Genomic DNA, 23,530 nt, shown 5'->3' with positions numbered 1-23,530 from the left:
GGAGGGAAGAGGGTAAGGATGTCTGAAAACGTCCTAAGCAATCATACAGTAAATTATCTACCAAAGATACCTATTTTTTTTATTTATATATATATATGTCAGTGTGTGTGTGTGTATACAGCTGATAAACACCTTCAGTAAGGTAGCAGGATACAAAATTAACACATAAATGTCAGTAGCCTTCCTCTATACAGATGACAAATGTACTAGGAAATCAGTGAAAACATACCTTTCACAATAGCCTCAAAAAGATACTTTGGGATTACTCTAACCAAGCAAGTGGAAAACTCATATAATAAAAACTCTAAGACATTGAAGAAAAAAACTGAAGGTGACACCAGAAGATAGAAAGATCTCCCATATTTGTGGCTCAGTAGGATTAATATTGTAAAAATGGCCATCTTACCAAAAGTAATCTATAGATTCAGCAAAATCTCCATCAAAATTCCAACACAATTCTTAACAGAAATTGAAAAAAGATTCTTCAACTCCATATGGAAATACAAAACAACCCAGGAGAGCTAAATCAGCCCTGAAGAGAAAACCAAAACAAAACTGCTGGAGGTATCACCGTCTGAGGTTTCAGAGTAATAAAAACAGTATGACATTTGCATAAATCACACGTGTTGATCAGTGGAATAGAACTGAAGACCTAGACATAATATCAGGTGTCTATAGGTGTGTAGAATTTTGTCCATGAAGCCATAGCTACACAGTGGAGAAAAGACACCATCTCCCACAGATGTTGCTGGTCAGACTGGATGGCTGCATGTAAATAAATCCACATTTATTCACTTGTACAAAAATCAACTCCAAACGGATCAAAGACCTCCTCAATTTAAGACCAGATATACTGAACCTGATGAAAGAGAAAGTGGGAAATAGGTTTGAACTCATTGGACAGGAAAAGACTTTCTGGACCGACACTAATGGTATACATAGTCACTATGACCAACAGTTAATAAGCAGGACCCTATGATGCTAAAACCTTCTGTACAGCAAAAGACACCATCATTTGAGCAAAGCAGCAGCCTACAGAATAAGAAAAATGTACCAATTATACATTTGATAGAAGATTAGTGTAAAAAATATATAAAGAACTGAAACAAGTTGAATATGAAAAAAAAAAAAAGATTAAACAGAGTTCCCAAAGGTAAAATACAAATGGCTGAGAAACAGTTAAAGAAATAGCCAACATCCTTAGCCATCAGGGAAATTAAAAGTACTTTGAGATTTTTGTCTTAGCCCAGTCAGAATGGCCAAGGTCAGTAAAACAAATAACAGTATATGCTGGTGAGGTTGAGGGGAAAGAGGAAAGTTTAGCTGTTGTTAGTGTGACTGCAAACTCATACATCCACTATGGAAATCAATGTGGAGCTTTCTCAGGAAGCTGAGAATTGATCTATCTCAAGATCCAGCTATACCACTCTTGGAGATATACCCAAAGGACTCTATATCTTTCTATGGAGATACATGCTCATCCATGCTCATTGTTGCTGTATTCACAATAGCCAGAAATTGGGAACAGTCCATCAACTGAATGATGAAAATATGGTACATTCACACAATGGAATTTTATTCAACTGTTAAGAAAAATACAATTATAAAATTTGCAGGTAAATGGATGGAACTAGAAACAGTCATCCTGAGTAAGGTAACCTAGACCCAGAAAACAAACTTTGCATGTTATCTCTTGTGGATATTAGCTTGTAAGCTTTAGATATGTGTGTGGTTCTGACACAAATACCATAGAAGTTAAGTAGCTAGTAAGGAACCAAAGGGGAAGAAATTACCTTCCAAGGAAGAGAAAATAGAGGAGATTTGTGAAGAAATAAAAGGGAAATTATAATAAGAGGATTAAATGGGGAGGGAGATGGGAGGTCAAAGTGAAGAAAGGAATATGGGAAGGGACAACTAACACAAAAGGCCTTCTGAAAAGCCACAAGTACTGTAGAAGCATCCAATAATATATGCCTATATGAAAATAATTTAAATGAAGTCATCATATGTCTAGCCCAAACTAGATATCTTATACCACTAAGGAGGACATCCAGTGCCAGAAATAGACCACATCTTGTTGCTTCATTGACCAAAAGGGTCCCATAGACACCCCTCCAAACATCACAGGCTCTTGCCAAGGCTCTTTGTTGCTCTCCATAACCTGCAGACACATCTCGTATTGCTGAAGACACAACTTACTTAGGTAATTGAACATGGAGACATTGAACTGGTGCCCCAACTAAAAGCTTCAACCCTCCTGGCTAGTTTTCATGGTTCTGGAAGGTACCTTGAATACTACTAGAGGAGAAATGTAATAATCCATTTCACCCAACTACAAACCCTGTGACCTGCCTACAAGATAATCTCATGCAACAGTGGCACGAATGTTATGGGAGTAACTAACCACTATTTGATTGGATTTACAGCCCACTCTATTGGGTGGGACCCATTCATGACACTGCTGAAGTGACCAAGTACCCGAGATTAGCTAGATCATAGGCCTAGGGGAAAACCCGCTATTATTCTGCTAAGTGAACATAGCAATATAATGACTTTTAATGACATTGATATAACCAATAAAGCAAAGCATCACTCAACCCTCATCAGAGAACCTCCTTGCAGTGGATGGAGATTAACAAAGAGATCCACAGCTAGTCAATGTGAAGAGAGTGAGAGACTTTGAAACATTCAACCCGATATGGGATATCTTTGTCAGACCCCTCCACACAAGGCTCAGGGATCCATGGGAAAGAGGAGTAAGATTTTAACAGAACTAGTACTCATGTGGACTCACAGAGACTGTGACAGCTCACCCAAGATCTGTACAGGTTCAAAGCTGACAAAACCCCATTACTGAAGGGTACTGTGTCTGATACTAGATGGGTAAAGTAACCATCGATCTTACCCAGCTGTAAACACTGACATATAGTAATAACTGGCCTAGCAAGACACGCTTACTAGTGCAATAGTAACACGAATGTCATGGGAGTGACCAACCACTTTCTGATTGGATATGAACTCCACCCCACTAGTTCAAAGCCACACCCGGCACTGTTATCTGGGCTAAGAACTGGAGAACCTACTTATATTGCTTTTCTAAACAGACATAGTATTAAACCAACTCCTAATGACTTATTGTTAAACCTATAGATTTGTGGATCTCTTAACCCTCATCAGAGAAGTTTCCTTTTGGAATAGATGACGATTTAACACAGAACTCCACCACTGGTCAAGATGTGAATGAGAGGTTGAGATTTCTTGTCTCTGAATGGGATATCTATATGATATCCATTCTTTCTCCGGTTCGGGGATCACTGTAGAAGATGGGATAGAGACACTGTAAAAGCCAGAGGGGGCGGATGACTAGAAGAACAGTTCTCCAGACACAACAGAGCACTTAACACTTGAATGCATAGCCATTGTGATAGCGTGCACAATGCACAAGTTGAGCCAGACCAAATCCCAGCATGGAGAGGGAAGGTGGTCACTAAGTCTTACCTCTAGCTATGGAGTTACTGCTAATTTATAGCTTCCCAGAAGGAAGAGTCAGTCGTCTTAAAGTTATGGTCCTCAGTAGGCTGACCATGATCCAGTGGAAGGCCACACATCTAAAGTGTATGGGCAACGCAAACTTGTATTTGATGTTTTGTTTTAAGAGGGATACAAAGTTGGGAGTTGAATCTAGGAGGAGTTAGAGAAGACGGGTCAATATGATCAAAATACGTTGTATGAAATTCTCAAAGAACAAAAAAACAAAGTGAGTTGGTGAGGTGGCTTGGTGGTTAAGAGCACTTGCGGTTCTTGCAGAGGACACGAGTTTAGTTCCCTGGATCCAGGTCAGGTGGCTCACAACTGCATACAACTTCTTCTCCAGGGCAGCTGATGCCCTCTTCTGGCCTCTGAGAGCACTTTCATATATGTGGCATGTCCCCACAAAACAAACACACACACACACACACACACACACACACACACACACACACACACACACACCCCTTTTAAAATCTACTCTTTTAAAGGAGAAAAACAAAAGAAATGCAGGAAATTGGGTACCATCTCAAATCTTCAGAGCCAAAGACAGCCAGCAGCTTTAGAAAATTCTGGGCATGTTGAAGCACTCCAGCAGAGGAAGTGGCTTAAAGTAAGTCTTTGTTCACTGCACCATCTCAGCACATACGGCCTAGATAGACAAGGCAGGTACTCAGTCAGTATACCATCCCTCAGTCTCTTTGGCATGTGACTGACCGATGAGCATCTCCAGACACCAGACCAGGTGTGCCTCAAAATGCCCAGAATTTTCTGAAGATGCTGGCTCCCTTGGCCTATACCTTACTTTCTCCTCAGAGCTGTACATGGTGCCAAGAAATGTCATGCCACTGAGAAAGATAATGGTCAACGTAGCAGCCCTAGAAAGCCCTCCCTGCCTTCTGTGCCTTTGAGTGACCCCAAGAAAGCTTTGCAAGGAAACCCATGGCAAGCATTCCTACTTTCCTGTACAAATTCATGGTGGAAGCCACGGATGAAAGATCTGATCTTGTAAACACATCATTTTCTAAGTGAGAACTCGGGCCGGGGCTGAGAGGCAAAGAGGAGAATGCAGGGTAGCTGACGTTTACGTAATGAAGTTCCTTCTCCATTTTTTTTTTTTTTTTTTTTTTTTTACCTAGCTCAACGACTCTGCGAAACAACTCATTGAGATGGACAAGCTGTGCCCTGCCGCTGCCACTGCATGCAACTACGACGCCCTCTTGTCCTCCGACCCCAGCACAGTAGCCAGTGTGGCCTCAGGCCCCACCCTAAGTAGCTCAGGGGCAGTCAGTGCCTTTCAACGACGTGTGGACAGCAAGAAGAACGCCAAGAAGCGCCATTCCTTCACTGCGCTCAGTGTGACGCACAAATCCTCCCAGGCTGCCAGCCACAGGCACTCCATGGAAATTAGTGCCCCGGTGCTGATCAGCTCCAGTGACCCTCGTGCTGCGGCCAGGATCGGGGAGCTTGCCCATCTGTCCTGCACCGTACCTACCCAGGTAATTCCCAGAGCCCAGGCCCAGTGTCCGTGATTCCCAAGGGTCCTTCCTATTCTACCTCCATGCCTAGCATCCTGGATTCCTAAACGATCATAAAGGAAGCCACACCGGAAGTGCTGTGGGTGGCTGGGGCCTCTCCTCATGGCCAACCACTTGGCATCGAGAGCCTTGTAACAGTGTGCATGTTGGCCTCCATGTTGTGAGATGATTGACAGTGGTTCCAGGATATAGCATGGAGGTAATGTTCAGTCTTCTTGGAAATCCCTCACTTACAGATACTCAGCATGTTTCTTCAGGGAAGAGTCTTGGGTGGGACATTTTGAGCAACACTATGAAGTAAGTTCCTTTCAACAGAGAAAGGACGAGAGCTGAGAACCAGAATTAGCTACGTTGCTTAGTCCTTAGCTGCTGTTATTGCTACAGCTCCTTCTGTCTCTACATGTAACCTTTACTACATTTCCACTAGTATATGTGTAGATTGAAGTAGCCAAAGTAAGATGCTTAAAGAACACAGAGTAATAGTTACCTGAAACTCCATGCAGCCTGTCCACCTGGGAGAGTGTCTCCTTCATGAGTGCCAGGAAGGGAGGACGGGGTCTCTCCTGTGTCATCGGATTTCCACTGAGGACAAGGAGAAGGTATTGTGCCCCCTGGAGGTGCGGGCCGCTGTCCTCCCAGCTCAGCACACTCCAGGACAAGGCACCTGTGCACAGTTAGAGTGGGGGACGGCCAGGCCTTGCCCACTCTGCACCTCCTACAACAAGGTCCATCTGCCAGCCCTGCGTTACCTTCTCTCCAGGGTCACCTCTGACTGCCATGGGCATGCTTCCAAGGAATGGCACCAGTCTATAGGCTACACTGAGGAAAGAGCCATAAATAAAGTAACTGGCTTTATTTTTCCAAGTTCCAGTTGACTTGGCCAAATTTATATGGAGAATCCTCTTTTTAAATGGGCTGGAGAGGCGGCTCAGCAGTAAGATCACTTACTGCTCTTGCAGAGGACCCAGGTTCAGTTCCCAGCACCCACATGGTGGTTCACAGCCATCTGTAACTCCAATTCCAGGGGATCTAGTGCTGCCTTCTAACCTCCAAGGGCACCAGATACACACACGGTACACATGCTTACATGCAAGCAAAATAATACAACACAGAAAATGAAATAAAAACGTCTATTTTTGAGGCAAAATTTCACTATGTAGCTCTGGCTGGCCTGGAACTTACTATGTAGACTAGCCTGGCTTTGAACTTGTAGATATCCACCTGCCTCTGCCTCCTAAGTTAAAGACATGAGCCACCACAGTTGGCCTCAAATAGATCTTAACAAATAAAATTAAAACACCGAACTTCTGGAGAATTGCAGTTTTGTTAGATATGCTACATCAGCTTAAAACTGCAACTGCACATCACACATGTTATACATATATGCACATGCAAAAACATCAACACCACATACTTACAAACATAACCCATACACATACACACCAACACCCCCATGTGGTGTCCTATACTTTTACCAGCACAGACACCAATGTTGGTGTTACTGCAGGCAGAGGCCATGGTCTGCAGCAGACATTATGTTGGTCATGGCTTCGGGGCTCCTCAGCCCCACCCATTTTGCTGAGGGAAAAGACAGTCCTTAGGCCTTGTTCTGGTTTGCTTTCTGTTGCCATGGTAAACACCAGGACAGAAGCAACTTGGGGAAGGAAGAGGTTTGTGTTGCTTATACTTCCAGGTCACAGCCCATCATAAAGGGAAATCAGGGCAGAAACACAAGCAGGAACTGAAGCAGAAACTATGGAGGGATTCTGCTTCCTGGCTTGCTCACTGGCTCTCTCTCCAACTCATTCCCTAATTCATGCTCAGCTCTCTTTCTTATATAGCCCAGGCCCACCCACCTAGGGATGGTGCTGCCCACCGTGGGCTAGGTCCCCCCACATCAGTCATTAGTAAGCAATCTTATAGACATAGCCACAGGCAATCTGATCAAGGCAATTTTTCCATTGAGAATCCTTCTTCCCATGTGACTCTAGGTTGACAATAAAAAAAAATGATTACAAAAATAGCACAGGGCTGTTGGCACGTTTTCTATAAAAGAGGCGACGTTACTTGACCAGACCTTTGGCCCCACACTCCTTCATGAAATCATCTCTTCAGACTTATCAGTGCTTGCTATTTTTAAGTATTCTATGAGGGGCACAGCAACTGGTAGCGGCCATCTCTGCTCCCCACACAATTGTGTGCCAACACAGACATCATGGGTAGAGAGGAAAGGACAGCTTGCTGCTTCGGACTCTACAGTTCACACTAAGAAGCCCTACTTGGACCCCAGCAAGTGACTCACAGCACTGGAGCTTTCTGCCCCCACCCCCTCACAGCCCTGCATGTCTGCTCAGGCTATAACTCAGGATATCTTAATTGACGGATGAGTTCTTGGGCCCTGGGGAGGACGGGGAAGGGAGAGGCCAGGATTGTCAAACGGGAGCCACACCGAGTCCCAGGTATGTGCCACCCTCTCCTGCCTCCAGGACACGGTCATGGCCTCTAAGGTTCAGAAGATCATGGTTTCTTCCAAAAAAGAACTTGGTATTGATGCCTTACCACTAAGGGGAACCAGAAGACCACCCCTCCCCATCACTCTCCTCCTGGTGCAGTGCAGGAGAGGGCTGGGACAGACAGTGTGGAGGAGCAGGGCCCTCTCCCGCTGCCTCTCCTTCGGAGAGTTGCTGAGCCTATACAACTCTACCCAGCATACCTGGGGAAATGCCTGGCTGTTGGGGAAATGACTGTATGCCTCGCCATGGCGGTTATACATAGGATATACAAGAGTGGACCTGCTGCTTGGGGGTCAGAGGTGCAGTCACCAGCCCAAGATGTGGGAGGATTACTCCCAAGGCTCAGGAGCTTCGTTGACTTTAGGCAATCTGCTTCCAGTCCTCTCTGTGTTTAGGTGCTGTGCTGGGCCCTAGAGCTTCTGAAAGGTAGTGGTTATAGGTAAGGGGTAAGAGAACTGAGATCATTGTTGTTACTCTTTTACCATTAAGCCAAGTCTGACTTGTTTAACACCCTGTAAACCATCTAACCCTGTCAGTATGAACTAGAGATAACCAGCCAGACCATTCCAGTATTCCCGCCTTACCAAAGTCCACTTAGGGAAGGTATCTCGTTGTCACCTAGGATGGAGAAAATTCAGATACCAGTTCCCCCAGAATAGTATCAGCCCCCAGCACTTTTTTTTTTCTGCCTCTTTTTTCTCTGACATAAAGTGTCCTTTGGCAGCTCAGGTTAGCCTCAGACTTCCTGCGTAGCTCAGGCTGGCATTAAATTCTTGCCTCTGCCTCTTGGGTGCTGAGATTATTGTCACATGCCACCAAATATGGCCTGTTGCCAGCATTTCTGAAATGATTTTCTGGGGTATAGCTGGGTAACTCAGAGACACCCGCCCCCCCCCAGACTCTGATGGCCAATTAAGGAACATCGTGCAGCTTAAGGACTACAGTGGCCCTTCTCCTAAAACCTGGCTTTGTTACAGAGCATGCCTGAGCTCCTCCTCCAATCCTGAGTACCAGATAAGTACCTGCTGCTCTACTGTGCCTAGGGATGAAGGTCCCCATGAACTCAAGTGAACTCAAGACTAAGTCAATGCAATATACAATGGGATGGCTGATTCACCTCCAAAACCTTTTTTCCCCATGCACTAGGCTCTAGATCAGTGGTTCTCAACTTTCCTGATGCTGTGACTCTTTAATTCAGTTCTTCATATTGTGGTGACCCCCAATCATAAAATTATTTTCATTGCTACTTCATAACTGTAATTCTGTTACTGTTATGAAGCATAATGTAAATATCTGTGTTTTCCGATGGTCTTAAGTGACCCCCCATGATAGGGGTTACAACACAAGCCACAGGTTGAGAACCACTGGTCTAGAGGAAGATGTTGGCTTTCAACAAAAATTATGGGATTCGTTTCTGTGCTCGTACCATAGACACAGAGATAGGTGACAAGCCCCTGCTCCTTGGAGGTTCCAGTCTACAGCAGGGTTTCAGGCTGTGCTGTTCACCTGCTTCACAGTCGTCCGTGGTGTGTACAGTGTAATCTGGGGGACGGCTAAGGTGACATGCTGAGTGTAGACTCATCCAGACCTTTGAAACCACACGAGGGAGTTCTGATTTTTGTTTGTGTCTTATTATATTTTTTTTTATTTCTTTTGAGACAGCATCTCACTACTTAGCCATAGCTGACCTAGAACTCGATACATAGATGAGGCGGTCATGATACTCACAGAGGTCTGCCTGACTCTGACTCCTGACTTCTCATATTAAAGGCATGTGTCACCACCCCCAGCTACCAATTTTTGTATTTTTAAAGAGTTTTAAAATAACAACCAAACATGGGGTGCAGCTGGGGAGGTAGAGGAAGAAGAGGAAGCCAAAGGGACTATATGGCCTTACACGGCTAAAATATTTACAGCATTGACTTTTCAGGACTGAGATTATAGTTCAGTAGTAGAACAATTACCTAGCATGGCTGTGACCTGGATTCAGTCTCCAGCACTATAAAAACAAAACTTTGTATCTGGCCATGTAGAGAAAGGGGCTTTAGACTGGAACCTCATTGATATTACCAGTGAGCAAGAAGAAAGCCATTGTTTTAAGGGGCAGGAGCAGTTGGGGAGAAAATGGTAATGATGTAAGGTTAGCTAAGGTCCAGGTCTTCAGAGCCCGGAATAGGCAGGCCCTGATTTCACCTCCTGCAGGCCAGTGCCAGGAATAGGAAATGCTGGGGGAGTGGGATTTGTGGTCCTTCTCCTGGTGCATCCGCAAAACAGCAGCTTGCCTCCTGGGCACCAAATAACCAGCTCAGAAAATTCTCTAAGTTTGAGAGTGATGCATTCTGGAGTCAGGTCCTGGGAGGGGCAGGGCCCTAGGAGAAGGGATGGCTGGGCTGGTTGTAGGGCTCCCTGTGGTATTATGGCAGCCAGACGCCTTGGTTTGGCTGCTTGCTTCTCCTCAGGGCTTCGTAGGACATGAGGACAGTCTGAGCTGCGGTGAGACACCGAGGACCCTTTCTCTACCCTGTCTGCTAGCACTTCTTCCCAAGACCTGTTTGTCCCCCTCTTGCCCCTAGCATGTCACAGCTTCCTCGTGTTGGATGTGCTCAACGACCTGGGACCGACCTTTATATCTACCTCTGTTGCTAAGATCACAATGCCTGACCATCGTTCGTCAGTCTTCCTGACCCTTCATCAGCATTCAACACTGCTAACTCTACCAGTTTCCGAGTGCCCCTTCCACTGAGCCATCTGCTCCAGCCTAGGTAGTTTCCTTGCTTCTATCTCTAGCCCTCACATAAGGATCTGCGCTCTTGCCTTCTCTTCCCACTACATACACCCTGGCCTGGGGAGTGTCCTCCTTTCCCAGAGCTGCAGCCCACAGTTACATTTCTGCTGTCCAAACTCTTGTCTATACTTTTATTTTAAACCACAGACTAGTGTCTCACTTCAATGGTGGCTTCGTTTGGAAAGGTGCCGCAGCCCAATAGATGCTAGAGTAACTTCCTTTCTTCACATTACTCTCTGCCTCTAATATATATATATATATATATATATATATATATATATATATATATAATAAAATATAACAATAATTAATCTAATGCCAAACCAGTATCCCATCTTCCAGAGTGCAGATTCCTTGCCCCATAGTGCCTTCCTGAATCCCCCTGCGTGAAGAGATAACCCCCATGACCTTGGGAGACTCAGCCCCAGGTTGCCTTTCTAACCCCCACCAACTCCGCCCATGTTCCATCTGTAGACCCACTGCCCACCCACCTGACACCACTCTAGGAATCCCTTTTTCTGCCACTTGTCTTGGTCATCCACTTACTGCTCACCCACAGGTGCACACTCACATGCAAACTCCCTTCTCTTGGAACAATCTGAAATAATCACTCCATCTCTGCGGCTTTTGTGTCTTTGGGTCACAGATTAATTCCTGCATTGCCGCCATGTCTTCCAGACTTCCTATGTGTGCTGTGGAGCCTGATTTGAGGGATGGCCTCCAGGTCCTTGAGGGCAGGGTCTGAGGGCATGCATGGCTTTGTCTTGTGCCTGGCCCCCACATGGGCTCACACACATTGGCTTTCTTCTTGGGTGGGCCCTGTGAACTGTGTCGACAGCACTGTATAGTGAAAAGTCTTGTCTATAAAACAATGAGGTACATGAAATTCAGCATGTCCTTCTAGGAGAGGACAGCTCCTGTCACTCCCAGCTCCCTGTGAGCTCTGGGTCCATGTTGATGGCTGTGGAGAGGACGCAGCTGTGAAATGTCTAGCCTAGGACTCCCAGAGCACAGGTTGGGGCAGAAGCTCAGATGGCCAAACTGCTCACATTTGTACCCTGAAGAATTCTTTCCGCTCTCTGTCGAGGTCAGAGGACTGCTGCCATGTGGGAATAATGGAGTTATATGACAGCTTTCTGCTGGGGGCAGAAGTCTGTCAACCAAAATATTGAGGTAAAAAGCTATTTGGGCTGACTCCACTATTAAAAGTCCAGATGTTTTCTTAGTGATTGCCATTTAGACTGGGGTGAGATGGGATCTTAATTTATCTTTCATTTGCATTTTGCTGATGGCTAGTAATGTTGAACATTTCTTTCATATGTTTATTGGCCATTTATATAGTACTTCATCTTTTCGGAACTGCCTGTTCATCTCATTTTCCTATTTATTGAGTGGGTTATTTGATTTCTTGGTATCTGGTTATTTTTTTTTGTTCTTTGTATATTCTAGCCCAGATATTAATCGTCTGTCAGATTTGCAGTTAGAAAAAATTCCCACAAATGCTGGCAAGAATATGGAAAAAACAGAACTCTTATATACCACTTATGGAAATTTAAATTAGTCCAGCCACTGTGGAAGTCGGCATGGAGTCAATAATAATAATAATAATAATAATAATAATAATAATAACTGAAACAAAACTGTCACATGATCCAGCTCTCCCACTTCTATTTGCACATCCATGTTCATTGCTGCCCTATTCACAGATGGAACTGGCTTGTGTGTCCATCAACAGATATGTGAAGACAGTGTGGGATATGTACACATACATAATGGAATTTTATCCACATGAATGAAATTATACTGTTTGCAGGGGAATAAATGCAACTGGAGAGAGTGGTATTAGCAAATTAAGTCCAATTCAGATGATATGGCACTTTTTCTATCATTAGTAGATCCTAGATTATATATATATATATATGTATATGTATATATGTTTTATATATGTCTATATGTTGTATATGTGATATAAAAGCTCAAGCGGACCTGTAGGGAAGGAAGGGACGAATAAGGAGGAGAATGGGAAACAAAAGAGAGGCTAGACAGCTACATGGAGACACGTGGTCAAAGTATGTCATATACTTGCATGAAGATGTCCTTATGAGACACAGTACTGTGTATAATAAACATATACCAACTTAAGAAAGGAATTTCATATGTTTGCTTTCAAATTCATTTGGACAAGACTGGGAAATGGTTCCCTGTTTCATCACTTAGTGAAGGGTGCATGTTTTGAGTAATTCATTATTAGGTGACTTTGTCATTGTGGGGACGCAGCAGAGAACACTTACACAGGCATGGATGGACAGGGCAGTCCCTTGAAAGGGCTGCTCTGTACAACCGAGAGATGCACAGATGGACGTGGTGGCCCGTGCCTGTAATCCCGGCTGAAGCGGGAGACTCAGACAGGGCTAAATAGTGAGTGCAGGGCTATCCTGGCCTACGCGGGAGACCCAAAACGCTTTTTTAAAGGGCTAGCTAGAGAGGTGACTAAGTCAGTAAAACATTTGCCCTGCGATCTTTAGGACCCGAGTTTGGCTCCTCAGAACCCACATCAGAACCCAGCACAGCTGTCTGTGGTTATAATCCCAGCCCGGTGTAGGCGGAGGGAGACAGGCGGGGCTCTCTGGCGGTCACTGGGCAGCTAGCTCCGCCTACTTGGTGAAGTTTGGGCCAATGAGAGACCCCCATCTGAGACAAAATGGGGAAGATACCTGAGCACCAACGCTCAAGAAGGTCCTCTGACCTTCATATGCATTTGCACACATGTGTGTACCTGCACACACACACACACACACACACACACACACACACACACACCAAACTACTAGAGATGGGGGAGGGAGGCAGGCAGTGAACATGAGGTTCATGCACCAACTGCAGGGTAACACAACACACTTGTTGCCAGATACTATTTTTTGTAAATAAAGAATGCACTCAAAAGTAGTAATGAAAATTACTTAGGTAAGAAGTAAATATGGGGTGAGCGAGATGGCTTAGCGGATACAGGTGCTTGCTGCCAAATCTGATAGCCTGAGTTTGATCTCCAAAACCTACATGGTAGAAGGAGAGAACCAACTCCCATAAGCTGTCCCCTGACCTCCACATGTGAGACATGCATGCATACGTGCATACACATGTATGCACACATGTGTGCGCATACACAAAAAAATTTTTTAAATACTAAGCCAGTCACATAGTCCTTTATTATCACTGACAAGTACTGTGCACTGTGTGTGACTTATGTACCACACTTTTGTAACACTGGTACTACAGTGGGCACGTTTGCACCAACATCACCACAAACAAGCAAGGAATGTATCTTACCATCACGTTATAACCGCTACGGTATTACTAGGCAAGGGGAATTTTTCAACTCCATTATAATATCATGAGACCATAATTATATAAACATATATGTATATATTTATGTATGTCTATATAATTATGTGTGTGTGTATATATATATATATATATATATATATATATATGCCATTCCTCATCGAATGAAATGCTAGACTTATTAGAAAGGAGTTTCCCATGATTCAAGCAAGTGACTGACGTTCTCACCAAACTGCCTGAGGAACTGAAGCAGACAGTTGGTTGGGTAGTACCTTGCATCATCACTCAGGTGTAAGCAGATGACGCCAGGTAGCTAGCAGCCCCTGGTCTTAGGAAGACAAACAGGAGCCAGTTTCCCACTCCAGCCTGAGTCCTGGGCAGCTGAGGGCCTGACTCTCAGCTTCCTCCCAGGGCTAAATGGCTCATGGCCTGCTTTGGTAAATCACAGGTTTATTAGCACAGGACCACGCCCATTCATTTGTAGTATGCCTTCACAGAGGTACCAGGTAGAGGTCATAGGATCCACAAAAGTCTGGGATATTACTAGGCCCCTTATAAAAAAAATCTTTGCTGGCCCCTGGTACAGGATGCTTTTTGGCGTAAAAACGTAGCAATGGTATGGTGGCCAAAACTTCTCTTCAGGGATAGATGTCACATCTGCCCGCATTTCACTGAACAAACTGAGTCCCAACCTACTTGAGGATCGGGATTCAGAGTCCCCATGACGCCCCTCTCCCAAGTCCCACACAGATGTGCAAGCCCTTACATTGAACACAGAGGTTAGGTACATCTGTCTGCAGCAGGTGACCTGAAGAACTGTCACTTGTAAACTGTAAGGCCATTTTTTTTCCTCTAATGGCCCTCCAGGGCTGCCTGTGTGGTTCTACTCGTTCTGTGGGACTAAGTGACAGCATTGTGGAGGCCCCTGGCAGGTCCCAGAGATGGTCTAATATGGCCCAACTCCAGTTCGGCCAGGGGCAAGTCCTTCAGTGGGTTCTGTTCCCCCCATCTCCTCTCTCTCTCTCTCTCTCTCTCTCTCTCTCTCTCTCTCTCTCTCTCTCTCTCTCTCTCTCTCTCACACACACACACAGAGGAGAGAGAGAGAGAGAGACAGAGACAGAGAGAGAGAGAGAGAGACCCCAAAGTCCCTGAGAGCCCAGCTGCTGACAGATAAACTCCAGATAAACTCCCCTTGAGATGGAAGCAATATTGGTTAATATTGAAGCAACTGGGAAAAGTGTTTGGAAATCACCGGGAAGACTATCAAAAGAACATTTCTCAAGCATGCTTGTGTCTCAGAAAGAAATTGAACTCTGCCTGGAACTCCCTTGCTGTCTGAGTCTTATCTCTGCTACTAGATGAATGGGCACAGGCTGGAGGAAGCACTGGGTAAGAGCTGAAGACATGGACAGCAATGGCTGCCCCGGGCCTGATGCTCTGAGGCTGCCTCACTCTCACATGCTTATCAGTCCTGCAGCCCCTGGCTCTCCACCCACCTGCAAAGCTCCAGCTGCCTGCGAGGCTGAGAGCGTGGCTTATTTTTAGAATTTTTAGAAAGTTATGAATTTAATTGCATGCCTTATAAGGGATTGTTTTTTAAAAAGCCTACCAGTTGAGCTTCAACAATGAGGACAAACAATCCCTCCGTGATGATGTGGTCCAAGAAGAACTTCCTTCTGGGATTCTGAAAGTAGGTGGATATGGGCCCTGGATGTGGGACTGAGCTGGGCCTGCAGGAGGGGTGCACGGAGGGAGGATCGGGCAGACTCGTGTGCCTAGACTCTGATGAAGGGTCTGGAAGCGCTGTTGATCTGAAAACAGAGCTGACAAGCCCTCACATGCCAATGGAGATGGTGGGTTCTAGAAAATGCCTAACAAAGATGCCTTTGGTTCTGTGGAGTCACACATCCATCTAAGGCCGCCTGGCAAGGTGACTTTTGTGCAAAGGGGTAAAAAAGCTAACAGAAGGTGGCTGTGGATGAGGATTATCTATGCCTCCTTTTAATTTAAAAAAAAAAATGCCTAGGACTATGTCAATCTGTGGAAACCTGTAAAGCTACGGATAGGTGGGAAATAGATTCCATATCTTCCTCACAGACCTCTTTCCACCCTTAGTATTTTGTGGGTACTATTTCCCCACGGGCCACCTTCCTCGGCTTCAGTTGATGCTCTTAATAATATGGAAGGCATTGCCCTGCAAACTTCTGCACACTACTGTGGCTTACTGGTCCTCATTCCCCCAACAGCTGAGGGCTGAAGCCCCCAGCTCATCCTCTCATGAGTCACAAATTTGTGGCAATGGGTCAGGCAGTGAATATTGTAGGCCTTGCGGGCATAATGTCTCCACGTCAGCCAATCATCCTTCTACATACAGTATAGCTAACACAGCCAGAGTAAACTAAATGGATAAACATTGCTGATTGCCAATGAAACCTGGGCCAGAGATACTGGAATACCATCTGACCTGGGGTCACATCTTGGCCCCAACTGAGATCATCTAGTCAGTAACTTAGGACTTCCGCTCCAGTAGTCTACAAGCAAATCTGGCATGCTTATGAGGAGGGCATGGCCAGTGGGCAGTAACAGAGACATTGGCCTCCACCTTAAGTGGTAAGCATGGGTGGAAGCTATAGGGATGTGGTGGTTTGAATGGTAGGTGTACCTCCATGGTCTCATGCCTTTGAATATTTAGTCCCCAGTTTGGCACTGTTTGGAAAGAATTAGGACATGTGACCTTGCTGGTGGAAGTATGCTACTGGGCGTAGGTTTTGAGGGCTTAAAGATTTACACCATTTCTCATTTGCTCTCTCTGCTTCCTGTTTGTGCTTCAAGATGTGACCCCTGAAGCTTCTGCTTCAGCTGCAGTCCCTGCCTGCTGCCATGGTTCCGTGTCAGTGTTGTGATGGACTCATTTCCCTTTGGAACCATAATCCCCAAACAGGCCATTCCTTCTATAAGTTGCCCTGGTCATGGTGTTTTTCACAGCAATAGAAAAGTAATACAGGGAGTAAGGGGCTCTGAGATTAAAATACCCAACTTCCTTGGACATCTCTCCAATCTAGTTAGACTCTGTCCATCTAGCTATATCCCTATCCCCATCCTATGCCATCTCCTCTCCCATCCCATCTCCTATCCTATCCTATATCCCATCCTATCCCTTCCTATCCCATCCTAAATTCCTAAGCTATTTTCCATTCTGGTTACATGCAGAACAAAGCAGGAGAACCAGGCCACAGATGCTTTATTCTAAGCTTTTCTTTTGGAAGCCAATTCACCAAGTATAATGCAGTGATGGCAAGTATTGAATAAAACATGTTCATCTCACTGCCCCTTGGGGTGAGAACAATGTTTTCATGATGCATATTAAAAAATAAAATGATGAGGTGTTTCTTCTTGGGGTTCTTCGTCTGTGGCAAAGTCTCAAAACAGCTTGGAACCCCAGCATCCCTGCCAACCCTCCTATCTATTTTTCTCTTATTAATCCCAGTGGTAAAACAATATAGCTTAGTTGCCTTGCTTGCTTAGGAGACTATTAAATTGCAGCGAGGAACTGCTGGTGTTTGTAACAATTGGACAGTTTAGGGCTGAGCAATGGCAGTATTGCAGCCAGAAGCTGACTCTGACTTGGTCCCAAAGGAAGCTGGAATTTCACAGTACAAGCCACTGTCAACAACAGTGGCCCAGGTCTTATTTACTGGGGTGTGCATCCACTCAGCCAGGAAGAAAGAAGTGTGAGACACACCAGGGCTGTGTCTGGTTTCTGGTATTGCTTGGGCAGGCAAGGAGCCCTGTAATGGCAGAACCTGCCTCAGCATGGGGGGGGGGCCCTTGGTCCACTTTTATGCTGACAACATGGTAAATCTCATACCGTGAGGGCATCCTCACTGGTCAGGAAGACCCTTTCGGATGAACCTGCAGCTAGCAGGCAGGTGCTGAATGCTCACGGGTGGTGTTTTCAACGTTAGGCCTGATGCTATCACTGGTTGTTTGTTCTATGTGGCCAGTGGCTCCATGAGGTAAACTACTGACATACCCCTGTGGTCAGCCAGCTTGTGCGTGCGCGTGCGTGTGTGCACATGTGTGACAGCACACTTGTAGCGGTCAGGGGCAACCTTCCAAGAGTCAGATCTTGCCTTCCACCTTGTTTTTTGGAGGTCGCGTCTCTTGTGGCTTCTGCAGCTGTACTGTGTACTCTTGGTGACCCAGGAGCTTCTCCCATCTGATCTCTCATATCCCTGGGGAGTGCTGGGATTACAGATGTATATTACCATCTCCAGCTTTATCACACAGGTTCCAAGGATCCAAACTCTCGGGCCATTGGGCTTGCGCAGTAAGTGCTTTTACCGACTGAGCCATCTCCCTGGCCTCTAGACTTTACTATGACTCAGGACTGTTCTTGGGAAGGGATCAGTAGGCACAGATCCCCGGTGAGCCAACCTGGGCGGGGCTTTCAAGTTGAACGGAGATTTCTACCAGGCAATCTTGGAGTCATTATAGAATATTCTCTTAGACCCATTGTCTTAGTTAGGGTTTCTGTTGCTGTGGAGAAACACCATGAGCACTACAACTCTTATAAGGAAAACATTTAATTGGGGTGACTGGCTTATGGTTTCAGAGGTTCAGTCCATTATCATTATGGTGGGGAGCATGGCAGCATGGAGATGTAGACATGGTGCTGGCTAAATCTTAATCAGAATGCAACAAAAAGTGGACTGTCACACTGAGGGAAGCTTGAACAAAAGAGACCTGAAAGCCCATCCTCACAGTGACATATTTCCTCCAATAAAGCCATACCTAGTAGTGCCATTCTCTATGAGCTTGTGGGGACCAATTACATACAAACTACCACTAAGTGTTACAGCTCTGGAGAGAAAGGTATCCTGACAGTTAGAAGCCAGGCTATACCTGTAAATGTTACAGCTCTGCTCTGCTAAGAGAGTTTCCCCCACAGAGATATAGCAGTTCTGCTCTACTCCTAGGAAAATTGTTACTTCTCTGCTCTGCTCCACACTGGAGAAAGGTGGTCGTCACCCAACCTCATTCAAGAGATTTACTGGGAGGGAGGAATCCAGGACAGTGGCTGCCTCTGCCAGGGTGGGAAAAGGCAGCTCCCAACTGAACAGCTACAGGGCTTATATAGGGTTTCTTAGGGGCAGAGTTTTTCCAGGGTGAACATTTTCAGGGTAGGAATTGGTCGGATCTCAATCCCAGAGCTTGGACAAGCTCAGAGATTAGCTGGATTTCATGCTCAGGGATTGGTTGGGTTTTGTGCTGAGTTGGACAGGGGCAGGGTGTGTTTCTTTGGCTCTGGTCAGGGGCAAGGTGTATTTCTTTGGCTCTGGTTTCAGGGCCAGGGTTTGTTTCTTTCACTGGCCCTGTTTAACCTTTTGGCTCTAAATTTCAGGACCAGTGAATTGGCTCTGGTGTCAGGGTCAGGGTGTGTTTTTGGGGGTCTGGTTTCAGAGTCAGGGTGCATTTCTTTGGCTGGCCCTTTTACCCTACAACTACAACCCATAGTCATAGTTTTTGTTTGTTTGTTACTAAACATTTGGGAGAATTTCATACTTGAGTACTGTACTTACATCATTTCATCCCTCCCTCTCCCCCTCCAAATCCTCTCCTGTCCCCCAAACTCCCTCTCAAAATCATGACCTCTTCTTCTATACTATTATTATTTACATATGTATACAGATATACATGTGTGGGTATATATGTGTATCCAACCTTACTGGGTCCATTGAGCATTGCTCATATGTACATGTTTAGGGATGACCCCTTGGGATTGTATAGCCCATCAGTGGGCTCATCCCTGGAGAACACTGATTCCCCTGCTCTCAGCAGCCATCAGTGGCCTGTAACTCTTCATCTAGGGGTGGTATCTTGTGAAACTCACCCAACCCGTGCTGACATGTTAACTGTCATCATGCCGCTCTTGTTTAGGCAACCACATTGTTGTTGAGATTTTATGGGTGCAGCATTCCTATCGTGTCTAGAAGACACTAACTCACAGCGGGCATCCTGTTCCCCCGCTCTTAAAATCTTTCTGCTCCCCCACCTCCAGTTTTCCCTGAGCTACAGGCAAAGGGGTTACATTGTGTATGTATCAATTGGGGCTGGGAATGCCACAGACACTTATTCTCTATATTTTGACCAGTTGTGGATATCTGAAAGCATCTATCTGCTGGAGGAAGAAAGAAGCTTCTTTGATGAGGAGAGTGACAGCCACACCTGCCTATGGGCATAGGGAGAAGTATTTAGGAGACAGTTAGAAACTATATTAATTTTTTAACGGCAGCAGTAGGTTCTCCTCTGGGCCAGTGACCTCACCTGCAATGGGTAGTTGGCTAGGCTTACGGTACCAGATGTGGATTCCCTCCTCTTGTGCAGCCCTGAAGTCCAACGAGACAGCTATTTGGTTACCTCCCAAGATAAAAGTGCCATGACTGCACCAGTGGGGATAGCTTGCTGTGCTGGTCATTGTTGCGGTTCAGACGTCTTACAGCTGAGTATGACTATTGATTGCTTTTTTCCCTGGGCAGCTTGCATAGCACCTTCCACTAATAAGAAAGCTGGTCCTTGGGGAGGAGGCTTCCAGATCAACTCCAGCTTGGTTCCTCCGAGTACTATATCCAAAGTGTGTGGTGTCTTAAGCAATAGGATCATACCTTCAAGATCTCAGAGGCCACCAAGGGCAACAGCAATGGCCCTTATTGTTTGGGGAGTCTCTTGGGTTCAAATGACCCACAAATTGAAGGGAAGTGTTTTAGTTAGCCTATGGCTCTTAGAGGGAGCATTATGAACCCCTATGACATAAGTCCATTTAAGAAAGCTATAAGACAGTGTTTCCCTGTGTCTTTCCATTAGTGTTAATTACTTCCCTTCCTTCCTCTCCCTCTGTATTACCATCCTCCCTGGTCCCCAGATAAGGTCCCCTGCAATCCTCCCTGCCCCACTTCACAGCACCTGTGTCCTATTACGCCACGTCACTGGAGTCCCTCTCTACTTTACTGGCTTCTGTGGCCACTTCAGGCTGTATTCTCAAATCTAAAGATCTAGAGCTATAATTCCCATATTGTGAATGGGTAGAACTAACATTGTGAAAATGACTATACTATCAGAAGTCACTTACAGATTCAGTGTGATTCCAGTTAAAAACCTCTGACATTCTTCACAAAAATAGAAAACCCATATCTGTCACCCTGCATAAAATCAACTCCAAATGGATCGAAAGCCCCAGTGTGAAACCTGGAACATGGAAACTGCTAGAAGAAAAAAAAATAAGTAGTACCCTACAAGATACAGGCACAGGAAAAGACTTTCTGAATAGAATTCCATTCACTCTGGAGTAAGGCCAACAGTTAACAAATGGGAATTCAGTTAAGTCAAAGAGTTTCTATATAGCCAAGGGAAGATTTGAGGATAGAGGAAGGCCACAGAGTGGAAGCGGATCTTTGCTGGTTATCCATCCAATAGACGAGTATTAACATCCGGAATTTACAAACTTTAAAAAAAAATCCAAAACATTACCCATTCAAAACAATGGGCTATGAATCCGAACAGAGAACCTCAAAGGGAAAAATAAAAATGACGGAGAAATATTTTTTTTAAGTACTCAACATCCTCTGCAATCAGGAAATGCAAGTTAAAACTACTTTGAGATTTCAAATTACCCCAGTGAAACTGGCTAAGATCAAGAAGACTACTAACAAATTCTGATGAGGATATGGGGAAAGGGGGACCCTCAGTCACTGTTTGTAGACTGCAAACTGGTGCAGCCACTATGGAAATCAGTGTAGACGTTCTCAGAAAACTAGAGATAGACCTTCAGTATGACCCAACTCTACCACTCCTCCACATGTGTCCAAAGAACTTGACATCAAACAGAAAGCCTGCTCAGCCATGTCCTTCGCCACTCTATTCACAATAGCCAGGAAATAGAAACAACGTAAATGTCTTTCACCTGATAAAAATGTCGTACATACACAATAGAATTCTGTCCAGCTGTGAAGAAAGATGAAATTGCAGGTTAATGGACAGAACTGAAAAATACACTGAGCGAGTTAACCCAGACCCAGAAAGACAAATGTCGCATTTATTTTGTGGATACGCAATCCTGATTTTGTGGCTATGCATTCCTAAATTTCATTCAAGGCAACCAGGATCCCTCTGCCATATATATATATATATATATATATATATATATATATATATATATATATATATAATTTTTCCCGAGACAGGGTTTCTCTGTGTACTTTTGGTGCCTGTCCTGGAACTCACTCTGTAGACCAGGCTGGCCTCGAACTCACAGAGATCCACCTGCCTCTGCCTCCTGAGTGCTGGGATTAAAGGCGTGCGCCCACCACTGCCCTGCCCCTTCCTTATTTGTATTATTTTCCTGTTTCTAAAATTAGATGATTAGAAATCTAATCAGAGCAAGACCTAGTGGCACATGCCTGTAATCTCAGCTACTCAGGAGGCTGAGGCAGGAGGATCTCTGTGAGTTCTCAAGGCCTGCTTGGGATACATAGTGAACTTAAGGTCATCCTGGGCAACTTAGACACTGTCTCAAATAAGAAGAGAGCTGGGCGTCTACTCAGTGTTAGAATGGTTGACTAACCTGCACAAGGCCTTGGTTTTTAGCAATACTCAAATATATATATTCTATCAATACTCAAATATATGTATGTGACATTTATCCATAAAACAAAGGCAGAGAGGCTTCAGTGCCTGCCACATGCTCTCTGCCAGTGTCAGAGGGGGCCAGCTGCCTGTCGGGGATCCTCACCAGGCTCAATAACCTCAGCAGATATGCTCTAAACGGCCATGCTCTTGAAGATCCAGAAAGTCACAGCCCCCAGCTTCCTGCCTCAGTAGGTTTGCTCCTCTTATGGTTTCCATGGTGATAGAGATGAAGACCTGATTGGGAAGTAGATGGGCAGGACCCGGCGTGCATCACAAATCCACAAAGCCGATCAGCCTTCCTTTGGCACATTGAGTTTTTGTCCCTGAGGGCAGTGCTCACTCTGATGTTGCTGCCACCTGGCAGGTCCTCTGTGGTGCTCCCACTCTGGATGTCACTGCCTAGCAGTGCTACACTGTGACCACACTCCGCTGAGCGTGAGCTGTGTATCTTCCAACTTAGGAAAGGACTCTGTCTTCGTTTCTTTTCCTGTGGCTGTGATAAAATGTTCTGACCAAGGCAACTTAAAGAGAGGGTTTATTCTGGCTTACAGTTCCTTTAGTGAACTTCTTCATGGTTGGATCAGGAATAATAGCTGTGGGAGAGGCATGATGGCAGGAGCAGGAAGCTGGCGGGTCACACAACACCCACATTCAAGAAGCAGAGAGTGAATAGGGAGTGGGGCCAGACTATGAAGCCTCAAGGCCCACCCCCAGTGACCCATTTCCTCTAGCAAGGATCCATCTTCTAAAGGTTCCACAACCTTGCCCAACTGAGCCACCAGCAGGGGACCGAGTATTCAAACACATGAGTCTGTGGGGGACATGTCCCCAACTACAACCTGTATTGCAGTTCTAACCAATGCATAGCCAACAATCTCGCATATTCGTTTTGTAATAGAGTTCCAATGGGTGGCCAAGTTTCCAGGAAAACCACCAGCAATTACTCCCTAGAGCTTAGATGACAATGCCCTGCCCTGCTAAGACCTCTAAATAGGCCTGAGATTGCTTCAGCTCCAGAGTTCCTGGGTATCTCCTAAGCCTCCTGATACTTGTTATATAGGGCACTTGTTTGCTTTCCCCAGAAGATCTATGGATGTCTGTAAATATGGCATTACAAGCCTTCTTATCACGCAGTGCAT

At 45.3% G+C, this 23,530-nt stretch overlaps 1 protein-coding gene and 1 long non-coding RNA gene across 2 annotated transcripts in view; one reads left to right on the top strand and one right to left on the bottom strand.

Annotated features, from left to right (window-relative positions):
- Window positions 1-23,530, top strand: part of Sh3rf3 (SH3 domain containing ring finger 3) — a 156,158-nt gene that overhangs the window by 63,969 nt on the left and 68,659 nt on the right. The window contains exon 4 of the mRNA XM_059243805.1: window positions 4,668-5,027. Coding sequence (XP_059099788.1) covers window positions 4,668-5,027 — 360 coding nt within the window. The remainder of the gene's footprint in view (window positions 1-4,667; window positions 5,028-23,530) is intronic.
- Window positions 1-23,530, bottom strand: part of LOC131893701 (uncharacterized) — a 63,530-nt gene that overhangs the window by 7,662 nt on the left and 32,338 nt on the right. The gene's annotated exons all lie outside the window — the stretch shown is intronic.

Source organism: Peromyscus eremicus, chromosome 16_21 (assembly GCF_949786415.1).
Source record: "Peromyscus eremicus chromosome 16_21, PerEre_H2_v1, whole genome shotgun sequence".
Lineage (NCBI taxonomy): Eukaryota > Metazoa > Chordata > Mammalia > Rodentia > Cricetidae > Peromyscus > Peromyscus eremicus.
This window is presented reverse-complemented; position numbering and strand designations above follow the sequence as displayed.